The sequence below is a fragment of the Pristiophorus japonicus genome, chromosome 8, assembly GCF_044704955.1.
Source record: "Pristiophorus japonicus isolate sPriJap1 chromosome 8, sPriJap1.hap1, whole genome shotgun sequence".
NCBI lineage: Eukaryota > Metazoa > Chordata > Chondrichthyes > Pristiophoridae > Pristiophorus > Pristiophorus japonicus.
This window is the reverse complement of record NC_091984.1, coordinates 176,942,311-176,955,009: the sequence shown is the minus strand read 5'-3', so window position 1 is coordinate 176,955,009 and position 12,699 is coordinate 176,942,311. Positions and strand designations below refer to the sequence as shown.

General features: G+C 41.9%; 1 protein-coding gene across 3 annotated transcripts in view; it reads left to right on the top strand.

Moving 5' to 3' along the window:
* ppil2 (peptidylprolyl isomerase (cyclophilin)-like 2) overlaps positions 1-12,699 on the top strand; it is a 371,889-nt gene that overhangs the window by 308,142 nt on the left and 51,048 nt on the right. For 2 of the 3 annotated variants that reach the window (XM_070887579.1, XM_070887581.1), the window contains one exon: positions 3,160-3,276. The exons of the other annotated variant lie outside the window; for it this stretch is intronic. In XM_070887579.1, the coding sequence (XP_070743680.1) occupies positions 3,160-3,276 (117 nt within the window). The remainder of the gene's footprint in view (positions 1-3,159; positions 3,277-12,699) is intronic. 3 annotated transcript variants of the gene reach the window in all.

The window sequence follows — 12,699 nt, the reverse complement described above, 5'->3', positions numbered from 1 at the left end:
TCTCCTCTGTGAAGCACCTTGGGACATTTTCTATGTAGAATGCACTGGGGCAAATTCACTCTGGCTGTTTTCCTGGCATACAACCTTACTAGACTAGTGAGAAATTGGGACTATGGTGTTAGACTCAAGCTCTCCAAACCATTCTCGCATCTAGCACTTCAATTTAATTTATCCTAATACATAAATGTAAGTTGTTGTAATGAAGGCTGAGTCTGAATAACTTGACACTGCATTTATTGATCAATCACATTGTTTCGACAAATGTTTAGCCACTGAAGTGCCATGAAAGTGTGCAAGTCATTAGGCCTGGGACAATGCTTGTGGTTCTCTGATTCCATGCTTTCATTGCAGAAACATTGGCTCTTCTCTTTCACTACAAACATTGCTTCACCCTTTTGTTGTCTGTAATTTACATTTGGATGCATTCCATTGAGCTGAGCTGCTGTAGCCAAGAATTGTAGTGCGGTCTGTTTTCTATTAAATACTTAATGTTTTGGGCATGTGTAAAATGAGATATTATGACACCAGAAAGCATCTTAGCAATGGCCAGGGAGGTGTTGCATTGCTGGATTGTAGCAGGTACTGGCCCATGTCAGCAAAAGAGCCAGGGGGAGAGGAGGGAAAATAAATTTACACCACAAGTTGTTGTGATCTGGAACACAGTACCTGAAAGGGTGGTGGAAGTAGATTCAATCGTCATTTTCAAAAGTGAATTGGATAAATACTTAAAAGGGAAAGATTTGCAGGATTATGGGGCAGGAGCAGGGGAGTGGGACTAATTGGAGAGCTCTTACAAAGAGTCGGCACATCCACAAATGGCCTCTGTTTGTGCTCTGAGTTTCTATATCTGCAAAAACAATGTGCACCCAACATTTTAATTCACTCTATTTATTAAAAAGGGAGAGTATCTTGAATGAGCCAGTTGGTCTGTGGAAGAGATATAATTTATTCAGTCCATGATCCAGGTTTTACACATTTTCACAACGGCGGGTCTTCAACAAATGTTACTTCGTAAAGATACGTGTAGAACTAATGAAAACAGCTAAACATGATGACATTTATAAGGTTTTGTCAATCTATAAATATCTTCTTTCTAATCAGTTTCCATATCTCTCAAACCTGCATTATTGATTATAGTTTGCCATGAATTACCCCTCTCACTGTGCAATGGTCTCTCTTGCATTATAACATCAAGCGATTATATCATGCATGTAGTAAACCTAGATATAGTAACACATGAGAGAGAGGGAGAGGCTGTGATTGATGCTTGTGATCAACTGAAATAGCTTAAAAAATTGATACAAAATAGCAACTTGAAACACAATCAGAAGCAAATGATCTAAGTTGTTAACCTCTAGCAAGAGCAATACTTAGGTGATGAGAGTGGATGGTGGCAGTTCAGGCATTATATCTTGTTCAGTGACCCAACCAAGCATGGATCTCTAGCCCATATCAGGACATTTTCCACAGAAAGAAAACCCAGTTCCACCTCTGTTGGTAGACAGAAATATTCGAGTGAGAAACAAGCAGAGACACTTACAGGAAGAGACTCTGACCAATGCCATGGGAGATCAACTATTGCTGAAATTAAAAACCCTGCAGTTAATGATTGGACAGGTTGGCATTTCCCAGCACGTTTATTACAAAACAGGTGTCCATAATAGCTAACATTGTGAGAAATATATATATTCTATCAGTGAGCCCAACTAGACAAAAAAGAATCATAACTTCAGCAGTTGTGTGTAACATTGGAGTTATTCGTTGTTTAAATCTGCCACGGTAGCCAATAGTTTCTCCCCTCTGGTCTTCAGTCTTCATTTCTTGAAACAAGAAAGTGGTTTATTAGAAAGTGTGGAAATTAAATGAAAGTGCTTTTGAATGTCTTCTGTATAGTTAAGAGTAGGCCATCTGGATTAATGATATAGACCACATCTCAATGATACTCTATTGTATCTGGGCAATAGAATGTTAACCCACTTTTAGTACAAATTTCAAAACATTTGATTACATCATGTCCTTCTGAGCTAATCACTCTGTTGAGCAATTTTATAGCATATCTCCATCTCATTTTATTGTTTCTTCATGTTTGGAATTAGTGATTGCTTTGGAATTTTAATTCTCTACACAGACATTATGGACATGAGTACAGTTTCAGCAGCAGCACTTTTTGAAAGTCGGGTAGTTAGAAAGGGGAAATCGCCTGTGTGAGCAATGATAGTGCCTGAGCTAGCTGCTGATGGTGCCATTTGCTGAGAGCACCCTCTGTAAAAGGAACATTATCTTTGTGAGTTTGCACAGTGTGCCCAGAATTACATGTAGTACTCTCATATTCAGGTCGGTAATTGAGCAAGGATTATTTTTAAACATATCACAGTGTGAGCTGGCCCGTGCTACCCCTGGGCCCTCGCCTCTTCTGGCCCCAAACTCACGCCTCTCCCGGGCCCCAGTCACGTCATAAATACAAGGTCGTTCTTAATCAACTGCACATTTTTTTAATGTATTTTTTGTCGGGATGTGGGTGGCGCTGGAATTTATTGGCCCATTCCTCTAGTGTGCGCACTAGGTCCGTGCAGCAGAGCAGGTCTCCACTCGTCTTGGGTAATCCTTGCCACTGGACCAAGACCTAGCTCTGTCAAGCCCGTGTGATGGCTGGTGTGCAACAGCCACCACACGTTAAAAAAATCCACGCACAGGCATCTTCTACCCTTCAACATGTGGGATCTGGAATATCAGGTCCTTCATTGAAACATCTGTGAACTCATCCTTTTTTGGTGTGGAAGCAAGTCATCCTCGTTTCGAGGGACTGCCTATGATGATGATGATTTTTAAACTTAAGGTCAATCAAGCCTCTGTTATTATGATATTGGCATTAAAACACCTGCGTTGTTCGGATTTGTAGACCCAAGTACCCTGACAGTTCTGCCTGCCTCAAGGCACTGCAACTTTCATTAGAAGCAGAACTCGATACCAGCACAGTGATTTGGGTGTTGCCAAAAAGTTATTCGTTAAGCAAAAATATTTAGACAGGAATTCCAATTAAACTTTTTGTGTTGTGTAACAACATTTGTAATATGCACTTTAATAGCACAATAAAAATAAAGCGTCCAACAAAAGGGTTTTACTTCACAAACTCTTGTATCCCTTTCTTAAATGCACAAGCCCAGAATGGTCACAGTCGAGTGTCAGCTACTATCGGCCCACCGTCAATATCCTGGGATCGACATTGGCCAGAAACTCAACTGGACAACCACGTAAATGCCAGGACTACTGGTGCAGGTCAGAGGCTGGGTATTCTGTGGTGAGTGACTCATCCCTTGACTCCTCAAAGGCTCTCCACCACCTACAGGACACATTAGGCATGTGATGGAATACTCTCCACGTAACTGGATGGGTGCAGCTGCAATAGCACTCAAAAAAACGAAACACTATCCAGGACAAAGCAGTCCACTTAATCAATAGCCCATCTGCCATCTTAAACATCCCCTGTTTCCATCATCATGGCGTACCATGGCTGTAGTGTGTACTATCTACAGGCTGCACTGCAGCAACTTACCATAGCTTACTCGACAGCACTTCCCAAACCCACGATGTCCACCACCTAGAAGGACAAGGGCAGCAGACGCATGGGAACACAACCACCTCCAATTTCCCCTTCAAGTCACACGCCATTCTGACTTGGACATATATCGCCATTCCTTATGGTCGGTCGCTGGGTCAAAATCCTGGAACTCCCAACCTAACTGCAACACATAGACTGCAACAGTTCAAGAAGGAGGCTCACCACCACTTTTTCAAGGGCAACTCGGGAAGGGCAATAAATGGTAGCAGCGCCCATATCCCAGAATTATTTTTTTAATTGAGCAGTACGTTAATGACAAACATCCCAGAAGACTGGACAGTGCATTTTTCTCTCTGCTAGTTTCCACATTTCCATGTGAGGAAATTCAGGTGAGCCCGGATCTTGGCGCCACGAAGACTCTACACAGATCCCTTTGTATTTTCTGTTTAAACTTCAGTACAAATGGTGGGTGTTCCACAAGGAAGTCACAGTAACCTTATTGGTCAGTATCAATCAACATTCCTCACTGCTTAGTTGGCTGTAAACCGATATATTCAGAATGTAGATCATACATTGCAGCAGAGAGACTAATAAAATCGCAAATAATCTGGGGAGGAGGAGGAGGCCCTTTAATCCGGGTTGGTTAAACCACTGATTGACAAATGTTTTATGAGCACCAGATTCATATGAAGTTGTGCTTGAAATGAGCTTTTTATCGGTTCTTGAACAAAAGACACCAAATGTTCCTAACAGGTGATTGATATCCAGCACACGACTCTGCTGGTGGAGTGCCCAGATATGGATCTAAAGTTGCGTCGCATTGTGAATTGACGAAGCAGGTTTATTTTGTTTTGTTAGATGATGTAACCAGGCGCAGCAGGAGAGCTATAGCAGGGACAGATGTCTTGTGAATCTAATCCTGTTAGAGAACACACGGACTTTACACAGTTATGTTCAGGTTATCAGTGAGCAACAGATTCTTCACAACCCAACATATTTTGGGTGAAACTTGGCACAGGTTCAAGGTGAAACTGAGAATAGATGGTGGGAAGCAGCGGCTATTTGTTAGAATGAGGGAGGGGGGGGGGCACTACTGCTGAGTGGAGTGCCCCGGGTATCATTTCTAATTTGCACCGTCTTTGAGACCAAGGCTCCCTCTGTCCTGTCAGATCCCACGGCACTATTTCGAAGAAGAGCAGGAGAGTTATCCCCGGTGTCCTGGCCAATATTTATCCCTAAAACAGATTATCTGGTCATTATCACATTGCTGTTTGTGGGACCTTGCTGTGTGCGAATTGGCTGCTGTTTTTCTTACATTACAACAGCGACTACAATTCAAAAAGTAATTCATTGGCTGTAAAGCACTTTGGGACATCCTGAGGTCGTGAAAGGTGCTAGATAAATGCAAGTCTTTCTTTTATTAATGACTTGCATTCAGGAGCTCAATGCAAAGTGGTCGGATTTGTAAATTATATCAACCTAAAGGGGACAATCAGACCTTGAACCTGTGCCAAGTTTCAGCCATCACTTACTAAACCCAGGGAAATACGCTGAGGGAAGCAAAGCAAGTTAGAATCTGTTAGTGGATGGCCAGGTTATAGTGGAATTTAGTACAGGAAAGTGTAAGCAACTGAACATGGGAAGAAAAATGGCTACATACATACTTGAGAATGATTTTGAAATAATGAAAGATGAAGTTAAAAGACATCTTGGAATAATAGTAGACACTGGTACTTAACTTGTGTAATCACAGCAGAACAACAATCAACAAAGCAAATAGCCAAACACTGCAGTACAAGCTCAAAGTTGTGCGAAAACTGTAAGGTACTCTCGCCAACTGTACCTTGAGTCCTGTGTCCAGTAACCGAGAGGCAAGAGTGACGTTCATGTTCTTGAGCTGAATCAGTCAAAAGAGTGAATTGTGAGGAAATACTACAAAGGCATAAGCTAGTCACTTCTTAGAGGCATTTTAAATAGTAAACAGGTTAAAAGACATAAATGCACTAAACCGTCACTCTACTACACAGTTGCAAACTCGTGAAAGGCAAATATAGGACTGATGTCGAAAGTTGTTCACACACAGTGCTGTACGATAGTAAAGGCTGAATAGCCTTCCTTCTCCAAATTTACTTTGTGGAAAAGCTCTGCAAGGGGGCAGTTTTATTTCTAGTAACCATCAGCCTATGTTGTAAACTGGCAGTGTTTTTATTTGCGTTGGTGCAACTGGATTCCTTGATTGGTACATGGCTGTTGTGATGCATATCACTGCATACCAACATCTATTATAATTGTTAAACCACTGACTGGTATCTTAGGTTCTCTGAATAAAATTCAGACAAGTATGAAAGAGAGACTCGCCTCCATAATCCATAAGTAAAAAAAAAACAAATACATTCTGATGGGTTGGTCCTGCGTTGTAATGTTACAAGTTGGTATTCAGTTTTAGGTGAAATGCATTTGATGCCCTACAGTAGAATAAACTCATGATCTGCAGCAAACGTCGCAACACAGCAAATCTGCAAGTTGCTAAGAGTTCACCAATATACCTATAAATTCGCCAAACCTTAAGATTCTAGACCTAGCACCTTACAAGTGTTTTCTGTACACAGTCCTGAGATGCTGAAAACAATAAACACTGCCTGTATTGTTGCAGAGTCCCAGAATGCTGAGCACTCTCTTTGGTTGGTGTGGGCTACTCCTATTTTCTGTCTCCAATGTTCCCGTCGTGACATATTGCATTGAAGCTAATTGTGCCCCACATTTAACTGCGCCATTCAATCAACGCCTCCATTTCCCAGGAATTGGCGCATTGAAGTGTCTGGGTGACGGATAGGCTGACATTCTCGATGAATGTTAGTGAATATGTATTGAGAGATAGACTATGAATGAGAGAGTGATTCTCAATATAAAATGTGACACACAAGGTGTGCTGTAAAGTATTATCTTTGCTTCACCAAAGACCTGCATTCTGATCTCTGATGCAGCTCCAAAGGAGCAGTGATGACAACCACCGATAATTGAACTCTGGAGCATTAGATCATCTCTACACCTCTGAGATCCCGGAAAGCAGCATTCCAGATTGTAATTCATCTTACAATTGTGGCTGTTTGTTGCCCTCAGATATCCAAATCAGTGCATTAGCTGCTTTGAATCCATTCTCTGAATGCACAGTTCATAAAATGTGGTAACATCTGATGGATAAGTCACCGTACAAGTTTTATGGTGCTCATTTTGGTAAAGGCTGTGCAGACTGCACTTGTGTAAGAATTCACTCAATTGTGGTTGAAAAGCACAAAGGCACATCTACAAAGGAGTGACTTATAGCCCAGATCTTATATTGACCAGTACTTTGCTCAGCCCAAAAGCACAGTGTTTCCAGGTCTGTTTGGCTGAATGGCTGACATGACTCCAGTGAGAACAGAACCGGCTGGTAACAAGGTGAGCTGACTCCAGCTCAACCAGAGCATGAGGGCCTGAGACTGTTTGGCATTTGACGGATTTCAGCAAAAAATGTTTTTAAAACTTGCACAGTGGTGGCCTGCCATTAGATGTCACTGTTGTACCCATTTGCAAATTGACCAAAGACATCTGCTGGTTCATTAAAAAAATATATAAGATACTGCAATATAAATATTGTCATTACGTGTAATGTTTTTGGATTATCTCTCTCAACTCTCATCACTGAGAGAAACCGGGGTACTGCAAACACTTGAGTACTCTGTTCTGCCATTGGACAATATAGTCCCAATTTTGCGAGGCTCCATGCTGCAGGCACAATTGTGGGAATTCTCACCGTGCTGCATTTTGTCGTGAAAAGAAAGGACGAGCAAAGGGAGGCTGTGCTGCTGGCCAGCGCCGGCCTCGTTATAATCTGATAATTATATTAATTACTTCCCAAATTTCACATTCTTCACTGAGCCTCCACTGCTGTCATACCTCATCCATATATAATGGGCATAATCCACTGGTCTGGCCTGCTGAAGTTGAATTGTTAAAGCTAGGTTTCTGGAGCAAGAATTTAAACATTGATGTTTAGTTGCATTTGGTGTTTGTGGAATGTGCCATTCCTGTATAAGGACATTTTTTTTCTCCACAGGATTTCCCCCCTGGATTGCTGCTGCTTGTTTCAATATAAGTTGCAGCAAACAAACTGCTGAGGATGGTAATTCATTTGGGGATTCCCATAGCGCTCCATGATTTAGATGCAGAAAATGGTTTTATGAGGTGACTCCAAATGCAAATACACCGACATCTGTTGAAACCCAACACTACCTAAAATCCTGCAGTTACACTATATGACACTCCTACCTGGCATGTTGGAATAGGTCAGTCTTTACCACCTTCTCTTCACCAGAGAGTCTGTCACAGAAGCTGTGCCATCTGCTCTAGGCTGACCTGGAGGGGAAAATTCTAACACGGAATGCTTTTCCCATAGCTGCACAGATTACCTCTGTACTGAGATTTTATATGACCAGATCTTTAAATGACATCATAGGGGACGTCTGCCAAATCAGCCAAACTGTAGTCCATGAATGCATCAAGCAAGTGACAGATGCCATGTTTTCAAGAGGCAATACTCCTTAATCATTTTCTCTTTTTAAAAAAAAAAAATCAGCTGGACAGGGCACTGAACTTTCACCGGGTCGTAAGATTGCCAAGAGTTCAGGTGTGGTAAATGGCACAGTTGGTACCATCAGGACTCTTCACATCAACCCCATTGTTTACAGCAGGGCCAAAGTGCTGCCATTCAATTAATGTTCAGGTGGTGTCTGGTCACACAAACATCAAATTGCATTAGTGCCGCTTATCCAGGAAGGAGCCACACACCTTCGCTGTGAAACAGTCCACAATGCCTGAATTATTTGAAGACTCAAAGGCTGAACGGCTGCTGAGAGAGCAGGCCACACTGAGAAATCCCAAAATAGCAATGGACCCGAAGTGCAATGAGGGGCATGCCTTAAGTGAAATTGTGATCGAGCACACCATTGAAGCACCAAAGCACAAATCCTGCTGTTTGAACCACTGAGGGTCCATCCTGTTTCAGACCAAGATGCATTCTTTCACTCATGCTCTCTCTCATGCTGTCTCCCACTCTCTTTACCGAGGTGTAGCAGTACAGTAACAACTCAAAAATAGTTTCTGTTACTGCTCGCTAAGAAGGGGTTTGTCTCCTTTTTTGTGTCGGTAGTTGGAATATACATCATGTTGTCTGTAATTGGCAGGTCTGTCACTGATGTGTTGTAAGCCTCTTCCTGGGCTGGTCTCAGGGTTCCACAGGGCCTTCAGGCAGGAGCTAGAACAAGGAGCTCCTTCCCTCACTGCTCCAGGCTCCAAATGATTAGGCCACACCTCCAACAGCTCAACAACTCTTTTTGAGGGAGACAAAATAAACATTAAGTCAAGTCCCCCCCGATCTGGGGGACACTCCAAACATTTTTCGAGGCCCTTTTTTGTGTGTTTTTTTTTTGGCATTAAATCATATTTTTTTCCAGGTCTGTCACTGAAACAGTTTTTCAGTGGGGCAGCTTTAATTAATTGAAAGACTAATTGATGCCTTATGTTCCTCAGTTTGCTTCTTGTTAAACAGCTTTTATGGGCTGGGGCAAATGCCTATCTTGTATAAAAGTTTTTCCTCATGAACACATCATCCACCTTTCAGGATTTGTATTGTCTAGAAACAGATACGGTAATTTAATATTGTAAACTAAATCTGCTTATTTTACTTACTGACCAATAAACGTCATTATTTTTGGCCTGAGTTTAACAGTCTGACAACATCTGTCAAAGAGACAAGAGTGTACGACGGGATCTATAATATTTCCAGTATTTGTATTAACAGCAAATAGTTAATTGCTTGTCCAGTGGGATGCTATAATACTTTAAACATAAATTAGCATTTTGGATCACAGGAGCAATACATGCCAATAAAAGTAGATATTTGGGAGCATATTTTAAATTCGCCACTCAGGCATAAAACTGATTTCAGTGGAAAGGGAAAGTGGGCGATTTCTATAATGGACAGCCGATTTGCAAAGCCAGTCTTGCCCTCAGTCGGCAAGTTGAAAATCTACCGTACATAAAGAGCAAGAGGATAACTAAAGAAAGAGTAGGGCCTATTAGAGACCAAAAAGGAAACCTGTGTCTGGAGGCGGAAGATGTGGGTATGGTTCTTAATAAATACTTTGCGTCTGCCTTCACAAAAAAGAGGGACAATGCAGACATTGTAGTTGAGGAGGAGTGAAATATTAGATGAGATAAATCTAGCGAAGAGGATATATTAAGGGGTTTAGTATCTTTGAAAGTAGATAAATCGCCAGGCCCGAATGAAATATATCCGCGGCTGTTAAAAAAAGCAAGAGAGGAAATAACAGAGGCTCTGACCATCAGTTTTCAATCTTCTTTGGCTACAGGTGTGGTACTGGAGGACTGCTAACGTTGTACCATTATTGAAAAAGGGAGAAAGGGATAGACCAAGTAATTACAGGCCAGTCAATCTAACCTCTGGGAAAATTCTGAGGGACAGTATTAATCGGCATTTAGAAGGGCACAGATTAATCAAGGACAGTCAAGCATGGCTTTGTTAAGAGAAGATCATGTCTGGCTAACTTGACTGAATTTTTTGAGGAGGTAACAAAGAGGGTCGATGAAGCTAGTGCGTTTCATGTAGTCTACATGGATTTTAGCGAGGCTTTCGACAAGGTCCTGCGTGCAAGACTAGTCAGAAAAGCAAAAGCCCATGGGATTCAAGGAAAAGTGGCAAGTTGGATCCAAAATTGGCTCAATGGCAGGAAGCAAAGGGTAATGGTGGGCACATGTTTTTATGACTAGAAGACTGTCCAGAGCGGTTCTGCAGGACTTAGTCCGCAGTCTCTTGTTTTTTTGTGGTATATAGCAATGATTTAGACTTCAATGTAGGGGGCATAATTAAGAAGTTTGCAGATGTTACAAAAATTGGCTGCGTGGTTGATACTGAGGACGAAATCTGTGGACTGCAGGAATATATCAGTGGACTGGAATTCTCTACCACAGAAAGTTGTTGAGGTCAATTCACTAAATATATTCAAAAAGGAGTTAGATGTAGTCCTTACTACTAGGGGATCAAGGGGTATGGCGAGAAAGCAGGAATGGGGTACTAAAGTTGCATGTTCAGCCATGAACTCATTGAATGGCGGTGCAGGCTCGAAGGGCCAAATGGCCTACTCCTGCACCTATTTTCTATGTTTCTATAACTGGTCAGGTGGGCAGATAAGTGGTAAATGGAATTCAATCTGGAGAAGTGTGAGGTTATGCATTAGGGCAGGTCTAACGAGGCAAAGGAATACACAATAAATGGTAGGATATTGAGAAGTGTAGTGGAACAGAGGAACCTTGGACTGCATGTCCACAGATCCCTGAAGGTAGCAGGACGAAGTAAGGCGGTTAAGAAGGCATACTTTCCTTCATTAACCGGGACATAAAATATAAGAGCAGCGAGGTTTTGCTTGAACTGTATAAAACAGTAGTTAGGCCACAGCTTGGATATGTACTTGATGTTCTGCAACCTACAAGGCTACGGACCAAAAGCTGGAAAGTGGGATTAGGCTGGATAGCTCTTTTTCGGCTGGCACAGACATGATAGATGGAATGGTCTCTTTCTGTGCCATAAATTTTTATTCTTCTATTGCATTGGGTATGACAAAGCATGGAGTGAGCTCTAAACAGCCAGGGTTGTGGCCTCTTATATTCCCATCATTTGGGAACCAAAACAGTGCTTACTCTGAAGGCAAAGACAAGCTAAGGAATTGAAAAGATAATGTATCATGGGGTAGTGTCAGATGGGGGAGAGAGAATGGTGACTGCTTGCAGCCTGGAAACTCAAATTATACAGGTTACATTGTATAATATTGGTGAGGCCGCACCTGGAGTACTGCGTGCAGTTTTGGTCACCTTACTTAAGGAAGGATATACTAGCTTTGGAGAGGGTGCAGAGACGATTCACTAGGCTGATTCCGGAGATGAGGGGGTTACCTTATGATGATAGATTGAGTAGACTGGGTCTTTACCCCTTTGGAGTTCAGAAGGATGAGGGGTGATCTTATAGAAACATTTAAAATAATGAAAGGGAAAGACAAGATAGAGGCAGAGAGGTTCTTTCCACTGGTCGGGGAGACTAGAACTAGGGGGCACAGCCTCAAAATACGGGGGAGCCAATTTAAAACCGAGTTGAGAAGGAATTTCTTCTCCCAGAGGGTTGTGAATCTGTGGAATTCTCTGCCCAAGGAAGCAGTTGAGGCTAGCTCATTGAATAAGTCACAGATTGATAGATTTTTAACCAATAAGGGAATTAAGGGTTATGGGGAGCGGGCGGGTAAGTGGAGCTGAGTCCACGGCCAGATCAGCCATGATCTTGTTGAATGGTGGAGCAGGCTCGAGGGGCTAGATGGCCTACTCCTGTTCCTAATTCTTATGTTCTTATGTTCTTATTACATGCTCAGAAAATGGACATTTGCTGTGCAATTTTTTGTTAAAGAACAAACATCCCACTAAAAGAACTGACTGTCCAGCCAAGAAATGGCTGTCCTATGCATTTTGTCAGCTCTAATTTGTAACAGTTTGAAATTTATCAAACCTCATTCCGGCAGATGTGCGCTATAAATTGTCAGTGTATTTTGAAGGTTCCACGGCACATTCCAAACTAAATGGCTTTAAGGGTTCAATCTGTAAATTGTACTCGAGAGTTGAGAGGTTATTGGCCTGTTTTAAGCCTAAATCAAATCCTCACATTCCTTTTGTCATTCTTCCATTCACCTCTTCCCAATTAATCATTTAATATCCTGTGCCCAGGGGATTAACCTTTCCAAACACAACTTTCCATTTCCACTTAGCCACTGGTGATCTTGGTCCGAGGAATTCTGTTTTGATGTATGGAGGGGAGACATTTATGGATCATTTGGTTTGCTGAATCCATGATCTATTTCACATGGTGCTGTTTCAAGTGAGAAATAATTGTTTTGTTTTATGATCCAGGAATTAGCTCTGTGAATCGCAACAACTGCATTTCTTCATTTGTTATCCTCTGTGACTTGGAGCAGTCAAATCACAAAACTGAAGAAATCACATGCGCACTCTCTTTTATGTAGGACTTTTGTTGTCCTGGTCTG